The 15,615-nt window shown below is 52.5% G+C and overlaps 1 protein-coding gene across 5 annotated transcripts in view; it reads right to left on the bottom strand.

Annotated features, from left to right (window-relative positions):
- Positions 1-13: 13 nt before the first annotated feature.
- RPS6KA1 (ribosomal protein S6 kinase A1) overlaps positions 14-15,615 on the bottom strand; it is a 32,797-nt gene continuing 17,195 nt past the window's right edge. For all 5 annotated transcript variants that reach the window (XM_088790624.1, XM_088790626.1, XM_088790627.1 and 2 more), the window contains 16 exons: positions 14,772-14,878; positions 13,982-14,019; positions 13,509-13,651; positions 13,038-13,108; positions 12,657-12,745; positions 11,578-11,642; positions 11,235-11,337; positions 9,664-9,794; positions 8,402-8,527; positions 8,099-8,188; positions 7,555-7,713; positions 2,956-3,117; positions 2,696-2,772; positions 2,306-2,423; positions 1,288-1,425; positions 14-970 (listed from right to left, as the gene is read on the bottom strand). In XM_088790624.1, coding sequence (XP_088646750.1) covers positions 848-970; positions 1,288-1,425; positions 2,306-2,423; positions 2,696-2,772; positions 2,956-3,117; positions 7,555-7,713; positions 8,099-8,188; positions 8,402-8,527; positions 9,664-9,794; positions 11,235-11,337; positions 11,578-11,642; positions 12,657-12,745; positions 13,038-13,108; positions 13,509-13,651; positions 13,982-14,019; positions 14,772-14,878 — 1,740 coding nt within the window. In that variant the 3' untranslated portion in view covers positions 14-847. The remainder of the gene's footprint in view (positions 971-1,287; positions 1,426-2,305; positions 2,424-2,695; positions 2,773-2,955; positions 3,118-7,554; positions 7,714-8,098; positions 8,189-8,401; positions 8,528-9,663; positions 9,795-11,234; positions 11,338-11,577; positions 11,643-12,656; positions 12,746-13,037; positions 13,109-13,508; positions 13,652-13,981; positions 14,020-14,771; positions 14,879-15,615) is intronic.

Genomic DNA, 15,615 nt, shown 5'->3' with positions numbered 1-15,615 from the left:
GCGGAGGCAAGAGTGCTTCAACTCAACCGTAAGTTTATTAGAAAGGCCATGGACAGATGAACCCTGAGTTACCAGCTGAGAAAGAAATGAAAAAAAGCCCCTGCCCCTCCTGGCCCGCCCCACAGGCCTCCCGTGAACTGTCCTGTGGCAGACTCCTGCAGAAGTCAGCCAAAAAGTGCTTTCTGATCCTTCTCCGGGAGCCGCCCACCCTGACTGCAGGGGGCCCACTGGCAGGGCAGTTGTGGGTGCTGGTGCCTGGAGCTGAGAGCCACAGGGTCTCGGTGCTCTCCTCCAGCAGGAAGTGGTTCCAGACCCCCCGGCAGAACAGAACGGAAAAGGACTTGACCAGGGATATAGCAAGTTCTGCTAAACAGCCAAAGGCTGTGGAAGGTGATGCTGGACTGCCGCGGAGTTGGTTGCAGATGGCTACAGATGGCCAATTGTGGGGGTCCCCAGGGAAGGAACCCAAAGCTGCTCTAAGGAGTCTCAGCCACAGAGTCCTAGTGTGACTCAGTGCCCCTCCTGGGGCTGCACTGGCTATTTCTGCTCCCAGAAAGGCAAATGGATCTTTTAAAAATCCATGGTGGTTGATGTCATTTTTTTCCTTAAAAAAAATATAAGAGTTTGTACAGTGAATCAATTTCAACCAGTGGAGCCTGAACCGAGAAGAGTCTGTCTTGGGGAAGAAGGCACTTCTCACACCCTCACTGGGGTGATCGGGTCTGGCTGCTTCCTGGGCCCCTTGGGGCTCTGCTTCCTCTGGCCTGTGACTCAGGCCCGCTCCCTCTGGGACGTAGGCTGCCTGCATTGAGCTAGCACCGCCCTGCGGCCGAGACGCCCGGGACCCTCACAGGGTGGTGGAAGGCAGCTTCCTCACTCGCCGCTGGGCCAAGACAGATGACTCGATGGGCTTCAGCTGAGGCGTGGGCTTGGAGCTGTTGAGTGCAGAGTATGTAGCTGCCATGGCCCCCTGGGGGAGAAGTGGGAGGTCAGCTCACGATGGTGGCAGATTCAGGCAGGAGGGGGCACATGTATTCCTCCCAGTGTTCCAGACCCCAGCCCTGGTGGTTCTTCAGGGTTATTACTTCTGCCTCCTACAACATTCTGGAGGCTTCAGAGGGCAGCGGCTCTGTTCCCCAGAGGACTGGGGGCCTGTGAGTTTACTGTTGACACCTCTGCACGTTAGACCGGGGCTCCCTGAGGACAGACACACATGGCCTCTCCTGGCTCTGCCACCCCAAGTCCTTGCCCATGGAACCTCAGCTTAGGACCCCGGGGTGGTCATACCTTCACAAGTTGTAGGTCCTGGTGGGATAGCTGGCTCTGGGGAAGCTTGTCTTTCTGGGTGATCCATGGGTGCTGTAGGACCTGCTTAGCTGTGAGGCGCTGGTGGGGGTCCACGTGCAGCATCTTGGATACCAGGTCCTAGGGGCACAGCAGACAAGGGGGTTGGTGTAAGGGGCCAGCAGGGGAGCAGACAGCTGTGTCCCACTGATGGGGAATGAGCAAGGCAACCACCTCCCACCATCTCTTGCCTGAACCCTTGCAGTAGCCCCTGTGATCCATTCCCCACACTGCTCCAGGGACCCCTGAGCTCAGGCCCTTCTTTGGGACTTCCTCTGATATATTCTTTTCTTTCCCTTTCACCTTCTGGAAGCCATGCAGGAAGGTGGGAAGAATCTAAGTTTGGAATTGGGCAGATTCAGGTTCAAAACTTGACTCCTCTGCTCATCAACTGAGTGTCCTGAGCAAGTTACTTCAACTCTTTTAGTCTGAGTTTCCCTACTGAGAAATAGGCTTAACAATAGTACTGCCTCACAAGGCTGATAGGAGGTGGTACTGTTCATTAGGGCTCAACCCAGTGACTGGCATAGAGGTTCCCATAAAAAACTGGAAACTTGCAATACTCCAAGCTCAAATGTTCCCTCTTCTGAGAAGGCTTCTGTGTGGTCAGTAGCTGTAGTCTGTACCCCCACTGCCTGTCTCCCGGCCAGGAGGACCCGCCTCTCCGTGTTGCTTGGCATCTCTGTTCCTTGGGTGCAAGCCTGTATCTCCCCCCACACTAAGTTCCCCCAAGGCAGGGGCTGTGATTACAGCCTCTGCCCCCGCAGAGCCCAGAAACGGGAAGGGCGTGAATGATCACCAAGTTGTCCAAACAAGGTGGGAGTGGGGAGGCTGCCTGGGAAATCTTCCATTTGGAGAAACGAGGCTTCAGGTCACCTGTTCGTGACCTGCTGAAAAGCCCTGGGATGGGACTCTGCCTCCCCACCCCCAAACGAGCTGGGTCCTGGCCTCGCAGCCTCACCTTGGCTGTCTCTGAAACTGTGTTCCAATTCCCCCCGCTGAGGGTGAACTTCCCGCTGCCAATCCGGGTCAGGATTTCCTCTGGTGTGTCACTGGGTCCGTTGGCAAATGGAGTGTATCTGGAGAAAAGTCCACCCAGTCTGGGTATAGCCTCTGGCCTCCATCCTGGGGCTAGCGGTGGGGTGGGGGGCTGTGTCTCCCCCTCAGGCTGGGTGCTCCTGAGAGCAGCATCTTTCAAGGTGCCCCTCCCAAAGGCAGGGCGATGTCCCTATTCAGACCTTCCTGAGGCAGGGCTGTCTCTCCCATCAGACAAGCACCACCCCAGTCTGTGCACAGGGCTGAAGGAAGAGGTGGGGGTGTTGGGAGGGGGTCCAGTCAATGGGACACTCACCCCGCCAGCATGGTGTAGAGCAGAATGCCCAAGCTCCAGATGTCACAGCCTTCGTCATAGCCCTGGCGCTTCAGCACCTGGCAGGAAGGCAGGCAGGGGAGCGTGACCTGAGGGGCAGCCGTAAGTGGCCCCACAGGCTTGCCTGCTACTGCCTGAAGGGCAGGACAAGGGTCGGAGCCACGGGTGGATGCTCCCTTAGTCCCTGGGCCAAGGCCACGCAGACTGCAAGTCCTCACGGCTGAGGAGGCTGAACCACTCACCTCAGGCGCCACAAAGTTGGCGGTGTAGCAGGGTGTCATGAGGAGCCCGTTCTCAGCCCGCAGCTGCTTGGCAAAGCCAAAGTCGCAGATGCGCAGGCACTCGGGGTTCCCAGACTCGTCCACATACAGGATGTTGCTGGGCTTGAGGTCCCTATGCACAACCTGCGGGCAGAGGGCTGGGGTCAGTGCCCTGTGCACGACCTGCGGGCAGGCTGCTATGGCCCAGGTCAACTGCCATGGATGGGAGAGTTAGGAAGATGGGCCCAGAGAGACGGAGACGGACAAAAGGACCCAGAATCTGAAAGGAGGGGAAGGGGCTGAAACGGTGCTGCCAACTTGCAATCTCGATGTCAGTGTCTACGGGGCAGCTCTAACTTCACCTGTCCACACTCAACTCCTCATTTCTCCCCTCAAATCTGCTCGTCACACAATCTTACCTAAGGGCAACTCCAGCCTTCCAACTGCTTGGGTCACAATCTTAAGAGGCATTCTCAATTCCCCTTGTTTTCTCCTATTCCTCTACCAACTCATCAGCAAGCTCTGTGGGCTCTACCATTAAAACATATCCCGAGCCCTGTCACTTCTCAGCCCCCCCACTGGCAGCACTCTTATCCCATCCCATCCTGGATGGTGGCAACTACCTCCTAACTGGTCTCCTTGCTTTACCCTCGCCTCCTACAGTCTGTTCTAAACGCAGCAGCCAGAGCAATCCTGTTAAATTAAGTCAGATCATGTCATCCCAGCTCAAAAGCCTCCAAGGCTTCCTCTCTTATGAGGAAAAGTCCTTGTAATGGCCTACTGTGTTTCCCCGAAAATAAGACCTCGCCGGACCATCAGCTCTAATGCGTCTTTTAGAGCAAAAATTAATATAAGACCCGTATTATATTATATTATACCTGGTATATTATATCTGGTAGATTATATTATATTATATTATATTATATTATATTATATTATATTATATTATACCTGGTATGTTATATTATATCTGGTCTTATATTATATTAAAATAAGACCGGGTCTTATATTAATTTTTGCTCCAAAAGACGCATTAGAGCTGATGGTCCGGCGAGGTCTTATTTTCGGGGAAACAGGGTATGTGGCCCCACCTGATCTCTCCCCTGCCCCTCACCCACATCTCTTGCACGCTGGTCTTCTAGCCCCAGCAGCCTCTGCTCTTCCTTCCACATGCCAAGCACACTCCTGCCTTCAGGCGTTTGTACTTGCTGTTCCCTCTTTCTGGAACATTCTTCCCTCAGACCTCTGCCTGGCGCATTCTCTGCTTCTTTTAGGTCTGAGCTCAAATCTTATCGGCGAGGCGGGACCATCCCATGTAAAATGGCAATCACTGAGCAGTGCTCCTTAGTTCCCTTCCCCGGCCTTCCTTTCACCCACAGCATTTACCGCTATTTGACATCATATTTACTTAATTGTTTTCTGACTCTGCCTCCTGGAATGTAAGCTCCATGAGTGTGTTGCTCCGTGCTGTATCCCAGCATTTAGAAAGTTCCTAGCACATAGTAGGTATTCAGTAAATACCTGCTGAATGAATGGATGAATGACACTGACTACTGAGGCCCTAAGCACATGTATGTACGTGCTTAGCACTCGGGCCTGTGGGAGGCGCTACTATGTAGTGCCAGCGTCTTAGCAGCAACAGCGTCTCTGTTCTCATCAAGCATCATCGAATGATGTGCATTTAGGTGCCTGTGACCAGCCGGGAAAAAAAGGAAGATGACACCCTTCTATGTAAATCATCTGTTCAACAGAGAAGCCAAAGTGTGACTCTCTATTGAGTCCTCAAACAGGCTGTCCCCGGCACGCTGGGGCCCTTATAGAAACAACATGAGGGAAGTTAGAGACTTAAAGGGGCTCCACATATTAAACAAAGAACTCCTGCAAAATAAGATGAAAAATCCAATTTCTAAAGATGGACTAGACTTGAACAGGCATTTAATAAAACAGGCTGTCCAAATGGCAACAAACACAAAGAGGCACTCAAGTTCATTAGTCATCAGGAAATGCAAATTAAAACCATGGAGAGACACCACTCCATAGGTACCAGAATGTCTATGATTAAAAAGAGGGAAAATACCAAGTGTTGGCGAGTACCAGAACTCTCACACACTTCTGGTGAGAGTGTAAATTGGTAAAACTTTAGAAAACTGGCAACATCTACTAAAGATGAACATACACATACACTGTGTCGCAGCAATTCCACTGCTTGGTATACACAGAACGTAAAAACATACGTATATGCTCACCAAAAGCAAGTACTACAATGTCACAACAGCATTATCTGTCATAGTCAAAAATTGGTAACAACCCACAGTCTATTAACAGTAGAAGGGACAATTTAATTATGGTCTGTTCATACAGTGGAAACTACACAACATCAAGAACAAGTGAACTGCAGCCAACACAACAATGAGGGTGAATCTCAGAGAGAATGTTGAGTGACAGAAGTCAGATATAAAAGGGCATGTTTGTATAAAACTCGGCCAGGCAAAACTAACTGAAGCTACTAGAAGTTAGCTTAGAATGGTTATCTTTGGGGGGGCGGGGGGGAGGGCCTGAACTGGAACCGGCACAAGGAGATTTGGGGGAAATGGAAATACTTCGTGTCTTGGTCTAGGTGTTGGTTACATGGGTGTATTCATTTTTTGAAAATGTGTTGACTTGTATGTTACGATTTGTGTTTACGTGATACTTCGATAAAAAGATATAGGCGGTCCCAGTGGACCCTGCCCCTTGTCATTCCCTTCCCCTCCCTCAGCCCCTAAGTAATTCCCAGCTTCTAGACCACAGATATTGCCAATGCGTACTTAGCTCAGAGAAGTTCCCTCCGTATTTGGATTCAACAAGAGCTTCCCATTTCTTCATCTGCCTCTGGTATTTGGAAAAGGCCAGAAGCTTTGGAGACCCATAGACTCCTGGCTTTGGGAAAGAGACAATTTTCTCCCAATAACACCCCCACCAAGTGGTTGTCTGTACTTAGGGCTAGCGGAGGGGCTCACTACTTTTGGAAGAAGCTCCCACTCTTGAAAGTCCTGCCTTGTTTTGACCCACTGGAAACTGACTGCTTTGGCTCTGTCTTCTAAACCTTCCTGGGGGTAACTTTAACTAGTACTCACCTGAGAACAAAACAGGAAAAGGAAACACATTTACTGTCTGACCTGAGGTGTTTAAATATTAGTCTGCTTGCACTAGCCATTTCAAAAACCAAAACCACTTCAAACATGACCATAACAGTACATGTGGTAACCAAACTGAAGCTCTGGTTATGAGGTAACCAGAGAAAGAAAGAACCAGGTTCTTTCTTTACAAAAGAACCCCGTAATAAATTAGAATCAAACACTGCCATTTTTGCAAACCCCAATAAGTGATTCAGGCAGAGATCCTGAAAGGATGAAACCATTTTGTGAACGGTTGATGAGGATTTTACAATACGCCATCAGGCCCACCCACTGCCTGCCGCCCCTTCACCCTCCTAGACTGTAACCACCTGACATTTATGGCAACGTGACATTGCACTCATGAATGTGATGCCCTATGAAGTTAAATGTACTTTCCATGAAGTGTTTTTAACTCCTATCTCCCAAAAGAAGTTGAAGCTGAACCTATAATAAGTGAAGATTTCAGAGCACTTGAAGCTTATAGGAAACACAGGCAATAAAGAATTAAAACGATGCCATGAGGAAGCAAGCAGACACATTCCACAGAACCCATCTCTTCAACAAGTCAGTGGCATAAAAGGGTTTTACTGTGGAAGTCACATGGTTGTCCCCATTTGACAAAACTCATCACATTAAATACTTGAGATCTACTATGTGTAAATTTTCTCTGTTTCAGAAAAGAGCCTTATGGGATATAACAAGTGAAAGGTGTGAGCCTGTCACTCCAATAAACCAATCACAAAATGATGTTTTTGCAAGGACAGTAGGCGAAATATGTCTGTTGACTGGGTGCTGTGTGAAAACAAGTAACTGTTAATTTTGTTAGTTGTTATGAAAGAAAACACTTGTCTTTTTTAATTATAGATATACAACTAAGATGGTGTGAGGTCTGAGATATGCTTTGAAATGCTTTAATTACAAGTATTTATGGGTCAAGTGTCATAAACTTTGCAACTTCCTTTCAAATGCACCCATAAAAATATGTATTTATATATAGACAGAGACAGAAAAAGACAAAGAGAGAGAAAGAAAGACAGAGACAAAGAGTGATAAAGTACACGTAGCAGATTGTTAAGATGTGGTGACTCTAGAAGGGAAATGGTTTTCATTCTACTATTCTTTTACTTTTCTATAGGTTTGAACTTTTTCCTCAATAAAAAGTTGGGAAAAATACTTTGGCAACAACAAAAAAGGAGAAAGAAAGGAAGGACGGTGCCCGGTACATAGTAGGAACTGAATAAATGTTCCTGCTCACAATTTGGCCTCATCCTCTCTCCCTCCCTCCCTTCAATCCATGCCCTCACCCACCACCCGTCCCTGGTCTCCCCTCTGTCTGGCTGGAAGGCTGCCACTGCCTGGGCCAGTCCACGGCTCGTGCGCTCTGCTGACAGCCTGACCCCCCTTGGGGCCCCACCTGACTTACCCCCTGGGAGTGCAGGTACTCCACGGTCTTGCTGATGGTGTGCAGGACGAAGCTGGCCTCCCGCTCCGAGAAGAATTTCTGCCGTAGGATCTTGTCCAGCAGCTCCCCACCCCGCATCAGCTCTGTCACCAGGTACACGTGTTTGCCATCATCGTACACCTGCAGGAGACCTTGCCATCAGGCCCCTCCACTCAATGCCAGGCCTGGGCCCCTTTGTCACCAGCTCACCAAGACAGGAAAGAATGACATGAGCCGGGGGTGTTCTGCTTTGTGCATCAGTGGCCCTGGCAGGGCCTTCGCCTGTCTGGGTCCCTGTCCTCCCTGCACAGGAGGATGCTGGCTCTGGTCCCCTGATTGGAGGAAAGCTCTCAGAGAATGCCCAAGTCTGAACTGGGGGCTCCTGGGGTGCAGCCAGACCAGAGGCACCAAGGGTCTTACCCCTCCCATGAGCAGAGGAGGATCAGAAGTCAAAGGAATGGCAGCCTGAGAGCAATCCTAGAGTGGAGTGTCTGTCCCCACCCCAGGCTCCAGGACCCTCACTCACATCTTTCAGAGTGATGATGTTGGGGTGCTGCCCGTACCGCAAAAGAATCTCAATCTCTTCCGAGGGATCCCTCTTGCTCTTGTCGATGACCTGAGGAAAGGGCGTGCATGTGGCGGTGTCAGGGGGGACAGTCTCCAGAGTCCCTCGCTGCCCCAGAGCCCACCCTTCAGAGCCTGGGGTATCAGCCGCACACCTTTCACCTATCCAGAGGCTCAGGCACCAACCTTCCCCCACCAAAGGGCCAAGGCTACATCGGCCTCCCCCAGCCCAGCCGCCAGAACCGAGCCACGGTCAGAGGCCCACCTTGACAGCATACTCCATGTTGGTGGCCTTGTGGACGCAGCGCTTGCACACAGAGTAGGAGCCCACACCAATCGTCTCCTTTACCACGTAGCCATCACTAAAAACCAGGTTCTTCCCATGGAGTTGCTGCAGGAGACCAAGAAGTGGGGCTGAGCCTTCGCTCTAGAATGCAGGGGTAGCCCCCCAGCACCCCAGACCTTGGCTCAGTGGAGATGGCAGCAGGCAAGAGCCAAGAGGCCTGGGTAGAATGTTGGCCGTGTGGCCTCAGGCAAGAATCTGCCCTTCTCTGGGCCTCAGTTTTTTACTAGATGATAGCACATTCACTGGCTCCCCCTGTGGTCAGAGGGTGGTGAAGGAGGCAGGCAAAAGGTCGCACACATTGAGAGGTGTGTGGCTCTGAGAAGCCCAGGCAGGCCTGAAAGGGACACAGGAGCCCTGAGCTGGGTCCCAGCTCTGCCACTTACTGTGGCCTCGGACGAGTCGCCTCCTCCCCTTTCTGGGTGTCAGAGCCCCATCATGAGGTGTCTCAAGGTTCCGAGATACTGACAATAGCAAATGCTTCTGTGGTGCTTAGTGTATAGCAGGCACTAGTCTAAGAACTTCCCATAAGGTCACCCCGCATCCCGTGGACAGCCCTGATTTATGCCTGTTGTCCTCACATCCCGTCTGGCTTAACATTTGACCTGGACCACGATGTCCCAGTTGGATAATAAATTACACAGTCACATTAACTTTACACATATTAACTTATGTGATCCTCATAAAAACCCGATGGAGAAAGTTTCTATCATCACCCCCATTTACACATGAGACAACTGAGGCACCGGGAGGGTAAGTGTCTCAAAGTCCCTCACCATGAAGTTCTAAACCCAGGCAATGAGCTTTAGAGCCTAAATTCTTGTCTCTCAATTCTAAATTTTCCATGGGGCTGGGAAAGTGCAAATGGAGGTCAAATGTGAGGAGACACGAGATTCCTGCCACCTGTCCCTGTTAGGACCTGACAGCTACCTCCCAGTACCCCACGGGGCACCTCCTTGCACTTATCCAGGCTCTATAATGGCCCTGGCTGTGCTGGGAAATTTATAGCCATGTTGTCATCCCTGTGTTACAAATGGGGTAACTGAGGCCCAAGGAAGTTTGGAGGCCCCACGGGCCACAAAGGGTTTGAACCCAGGCCTGTCCAACTCCAGAGTCTGTTCTCAGCCGTTCTACGGCTTCTAGGTAGGAAAGGACAACTGGGCAGCAGTCCCTGCCCCCCTCACCTGTACTACTGAGTGCAGTGGTGCCTGGGTGGCCCGAGGCTTGCCGTCATCCTCCATCAGGCCGGTTGCCACGAAGCTGAAGCCACGGAACAGCTGATGGGCGCCAGCGCTAGGGGGGATGCCTGGGGAGTCTGCAGGGGTAATAGGGGGATATGAGCCCGAGGAGGTGCCCTCGACCCCGAGGCAGCCCAAAGAAGGGAGACCTTGGGGTTTCCAGGCCTGCCTCACCAGCTGGCTGTGGGGGGAGCTTGGGCAGGACCCCTCATCCCAGGCCTCAGCTAGCCCATGTGTTCATGTGTGTTTAGACCAGCCTAGTCCTGACATGCAAAGATAAAAGACCCCCACATCCTACATCCGGCCAGGGCCAAGACATTTCATCCCTTCCTGGATGCCTCCTCTCATCCTCCCTGCCTCAGGTCCGCCCCTTCAGGTCCATCTTCTGCACAGCAGCCAGAGGGATGGTTCCAACCACATATCTAACCCAACTGTACCCTTCAAATGCACCCCTCTGCCCTCAGGAGAAAGCCCAACTCCTCAGCTTGGCAACTGACGTCCTTTGATCTTAGCCTCCTCGCTCCCCACTCCGCAGCTCAGCCGGGTCGGACTTCTCGGACCCTTAAAGGAGACCACTGCACATGCTGTACCCCCTCACTGGACAACTGGCTCCTCGTCTGTCCTGAGGCTCAGCTCACCCACTCTCCTCTGAGAAGCCTTGCCTAAGGCGGCTCCTTCAGCCCTCACCCCTATTAAACTGCACTTGTCAGGCAGCCCAGTGGCTGTTTTCATGTCTCTCCCCTCTACAGCCTGAGCCATATGAAGGTAGGGCCTGGGTCTATCTTGTTTACCTTCAATCCTCCCATGGCTGACACACAGTAGGAACCTGGTACATATTTGTCAGATAAATAAAGATGGGACAAACTGCTCAGAGAAGTGCTAAGCTCCCTGTCACCAGAGATGTACAAGACACAGTGAGAAAAGCACCCCCTCTGCTAAAACCTGCCCCACAGGAGGCCTTCCAGAACACCATCCCCTGTATCTGGCCAAAATGTTAGGATTTACCAAGCTGCCTCCCAGAAGCCACCTCCTTGGCTTCTTGCAATAACCCCAGGGACTGAGCCCATATTCCAGATGAGTACACTGAGGCCTGGCAGTCTGAGTAGCCAAAGCAGTTTCCCACACTTGCCCCTGACCTGGAGGCGCTGTCACCTCTGCTCTGCCAGACTATCTCCACCTCGAGTTTTGCTGGGTCAGATTCTTTAGCCCTGACGTGAGTGTGAGCCTGTGTCTGGTCTTCCCAGTGGGCTGGAAGCTGCCTGGAGCAGGGGTCCTGACTCTTCTATTGTGGCCTTCACCACCCACTCACCCCCACTCCCTCACTGAGACACAAAGAGCCCATAGAACCCTGGAGTGGGAGAGTCAGGCAGAATTAAATGGGGACAAAGAGTCAGAGACCCACCCGCCTGTCTGCCCACACACCTGGGCCTGCCAGAGTCCTGACCACCCCTGCGTCCCAAGGTGCCCCCGCTCCCTGCTTCCCTCCTATACCCGCCCAAACCAGAAAAGGGACACACCTTTAGGTGTACGGGATGTGAACTCAGTGTCAAAGTAGAAGGTGTCATCGGGTTGTGCCACGGCCGGCTTGAAGGGTGGCTTGATTTCACGACGGTACAGCTTCTGTAAGGTGGGGTGGGGATTCCGGTCACCACGGCAACCCACAGCTCACCAGGAGCCCCAAGCAGGAGGAGACAAGCTCTGCAGACAGGGGCATAACCGCTTGCCCTTGGGAGGCCAGCCCTTGCCCCCAAGGCCATGCTGTCACCCTTTGCTCCACATCTGAGGCCCTCGCCAGCAGAAGCTCCCTCCCACCACAGCTGAAACCCTACTGGGGGCGCAGGGCTGGACAGACACACTCACATTCCAGTCAATGGTGGAGTAGAAGACATGCCGCTTGATTTCCTCTGCCCCGTCAGGGCCGGAGCCTGAAAGAGCCCAGATGAGGGGTCTGCCTTGGATGGCCCAACTCCCAGACACCGCCGCCCAGTATGTCGCCTCTCTGGTCTGGGCCCAGTGGCTGGAGCAAGCAGTCCACTGGGAGCATGAGGAGGATGGGCTCACCCTACCCCTAATCCACCCAGCATCACCCCAAGGCCTATTGCCCACTCAGCATTTTCCACTTTCTGGGGCCTCTTATGATCAAACTCCAATGTACTGATGGGAGAAGGAAGGCCCAGAGAAGTTACGCAGCTTGTCTAAGACCACACAGTAAGGATGGCGGCTAGACTTGTTCTGAGATCTCCAGAGGGCCCCCACTTCCCTCCCACCTCAGGCCTCATCCTTGTCGCTTTTGTCCCACTGCCCTTGTCAGCCACCAGACAAGCTTACGCTCCATTCAACCCAGGGAACTGGACTGGACCTTTCAAAGCCGGTCATGGTCCAGGTAAACTCAGTAGTCAAGGAGCCAAGACATACTGAGCAGCTACTACACACCAGACATGTTCATGTGACTTCATTTAATCAACAGAGCTTGAGACCCTCATCTCCTATGGAGACGAGGACCTGGGCCTCTGGGAAGTGAAGGCAGCTGCCTTCGGTCACTTGGCTCATAAATGGCACTCGTTCGTTCAACTAATATTTATGGAGGGACTACTATGTGCCGGGCAGGGGGGACCTGACACAGGCCCAGGATTGGGACCTGAGTCTTCTGATGCCTGAGCTCATGCTTTTCCTCTTGTGCCAGCAGCCTTGGAGGAGGAGCTGTGTGGGGGCCTCTGTCTTTGTCCCCAGGGAGAGTGAGGATGACTCAGTTCCTGCCTTTCCCCTACACACAGGTCACCCCCCTGCCCCAAACACCACACATGGAGCCAGAAAGCAGGGTGGCCAGCGGCATTGTCTGCCCACACAAAGGACAACAGTCCCTTTCAGTCCCAGATGTGGCCCCATGGCCTAGGTTGCAGCTGTACCCCGCTCCCCTCCCCTGAGCTAGGGCTGCTTACCGAGCCGGTTGGCAGGATTCCGCTTGAACAGGGCCCGGAGGAGGCTCTGGGCTTCCGTGCTCAGAAACTGGGGCATGCCTAGCTTCGCCCTGAAATAGCCCCCGGGTCTCATCAGGGCTGAGCCCCACCCCAGAGGCCCCGTCTCCCCTCCCGCTTCTGTTCTGTCCAGGTCTAGTTTCCAGCTCAGTCCAGACAAGCCGTCCACTAACTCGGCTCCCAAAGACTTCTGGGACTCCCCTCCCACAGGCCCTGGTGGATGAAAGGGGGCCCTGGAAAGCATAATGCTTCACCCAGGAGTGTCTCATTAATGGGGGAATCAGAGGGAGGTCTGGGGCCAGGCATGAAGGGACCCTGAGGTGGCAGGGAGGTGCCGGCGCTTACTTCAGAATCAGTGTCATAGTCTCCTTCCGGTCCTTCCCCTGGAAGGGCAGGGAGCCCGTCAACATCTCAAACTGCAGATGACAAGGGTCTATTCAGGCTCTGGTCTCTGTCTCCCAAGGCCCCCACCTCCTCCCAGGCCACTCAGCAACATTTCCAGGGTTCTTACTGGGCTGTTGGAGGTTCACCTGGATCAAGAATTGTGTCTGTCCCTCTCCCCTCTGTCAATCAGAACACCAGGAGCAGTACTAGGGGCCCAAAGCTGGGGAGAGACCCAATTCCAGACTGGGGCACCCCAAGTGGGGCCAAGCCTGGAATCCTTCCAAGGAAGGAAACTACAACTGGGTGGAGGGTGAGGCAGTTTGGCTGTGAGAGGACAGGAGAGCCTTAGAGACCATCAACCCTCTGACTACACAGAAGGGGAAACTGAGGCCCGAGGCCTGGGCTGGATATTTTACCCGTCTGGGCACTCACCATCAGCACCCCATAGGACCACCAATCTGCACTGTGGGTGTGGCCCTGGCGGTTGACGACCTCAGGGGCCATGTATTCCACCGTCCCACAGAAGGAATAGGCCTTCTTCTCGTGGTCAATGGCCTCCTTGCTCAGGCCAAAGTCTGCAGCCAGGAAGGCAAGAGGACACATCTTCAGGAATGCCCCCCTCCTTGCCGCCATCCCCTAGACACCCAAACCCCGCCCAGGCATGACTCCCAGAATTTTCAGGAAGAAGCTGAGGCCCAGAGAGGCTACGTGACTTGTACAAGGTTACAGTACAGAGCTGGGATTCAAACCCAGGCCATTCCAAGTCTGGGGCCTGGGCTTTTGATCACTTCCACGTGCCTGGCACAGCTTCTCAGGAAGAACAGGTCCCTTAGCATTCAGCCCAGGCCCATCAAGAACCTGTCCTGCCTCCCTGAGGGCAGGGAGTGCAGGGGCTCTCCACTCACCAGTGAGTTTGATGTGGCCCTCCTCATCCAGAAGGATGCTGTAATGGAGAGAGGGGAGTTAGGGCCCCTCAGCTATGGCTCCTTGGTGGGTTCTGTAGACACCACCAAGTGGTGGGGGTTGGCCCAGCCCAGAGAAGGTGAGCCACCCATTTCCATCTGATGAATGGGTGGGTGGAATGGGGTGGTGGCGGTGCCATGCAGGTATGCTGCCCACCATTTCTGCTAATCCTTGAAACAACTGTGTAAGGTAGGTATTATTATGGCCCCATTTTAATAATGGGGGAAATTAAGGCTCAGGGAGGGTAAGGAACTCCCCGTGGTCACAGAGCTAGTAGAGACAAGATTTGTAGTGGTGGAGATAAGACTTGAATTCAGGTCTGCCTAACTCTAAAGCTAGATCTCATTCCACCTTAGCACCTGCCCCTGGCTTCCAAGTTACCATTTGAGGGTACTTAGAAGTTAAGAAAAATTCTAGAGAGGCCATATCAAGGAATGACCTTGAATGGGGACATCCCAGATGTCACAATGGACTAGCAGAAAAGGTAGGCAATGCACCTGTATGGAGGTGCCTGGCCTTTGGTAATGGCAGCACTAGTGATTAGGCAGCCCCCCAAGGTGAGCCTGCTGCCACCACCAGTCCACTGCACCCACCATTCATGGGGCAGCCCGAGGGAGGGGGATTTTCTTGAGGAGAGTTACACCCACCCCAGGCAGGGCGGCCCTATCCTAAAAGAGGCCACAGGCTGTGCCTCTGCACTTTCTAGGAAGGCTGGGCTGGGGCTTTACTCACTTCTCAGGCTTGAGGTCTCTGTAAATGATGCCGAGACTGTGCAGGTGGTCCAGCCCCAGAGCCAGCTCGGCCAGGTAAAACTTCACGTCCTCCTCTGTGAACATAACCTGCAACAGGCGGGAGCGCCTTCAGCTGGGCTCGCCTCTTCCTCAGGAAATGGGGGTCCTGAGAGTCCACTCTGGGGAGGACCCTTAGAGACCCCGAGGGTCCACCCTACACTTTACAAAGGGGTTTAAGGGTGAAGTGACTAATACACAAGTCACTCACTGTGGCATTGCTTGGAAACAGCAAAAGGTTGGAAACAGCCCAAGGGTCAAGCAGTAGAAGATGGGAATAACCGCCTCTCCCCACATGACCGACTGCTATGCAGCTAAAAACTACCAGAAGTTTCCCTATGTGCTAATATGGATCAATCGCAAGATACACTGTCCTGAAAAAAGCGAGGTACAGAGCAGTACCGCAGAACTAGTACTTTGTACCTAAGAAAGTGGGGGTCAGGATTCAGAACAAATGTCAGAATGGTTTGTATTTCCAAAGAAACATGGGAAGCTTAAGCAAGAAACCAACAAAAATGTTTATGCATGTGGGGGTCACGGGGGCTGGGGTAGGAGGAGGACTTCTCAGTGAATATTATTCTTTTCGATCATGTAAATGTACCACCTATTCAAACATTAAAATAACGTTTTCAAAGTTTTTTTAAAAATTGCTTCTCTTCTTCTGTTTGAATTGTATCAATGGTCTCATTTTTGTAACTGGCTCAAATCCTTTTGTCAATTCAAAAGCCTTTTGGTTAACACGTGGGAAATAACGTTCAAGTGTCTAGCTTTCTGGGGGGATTCGGGCT

The sequence above is a fragment of the Rhinolophus sinicus genome, chromosome 14 (assembly GCF_057876585.1).
Source record: "Rhinolophus sinicus isolate RSI-liver-muscle chromosome 14, RSI-T2T, whole genome shotgun sequence".
Taxonomy (NCBI): domain Eukaryota; kingdom Metazoa; phylum Chordata; class Mammalia; order Chiroptera; family Rhinolophidae; genus Rhinolophus; species Rhinolophus sinicus.
Note: the sequence above shows the minus strand (reverse complement) of the source record. Positions and strands in the feature narration are given on the sequence as shown.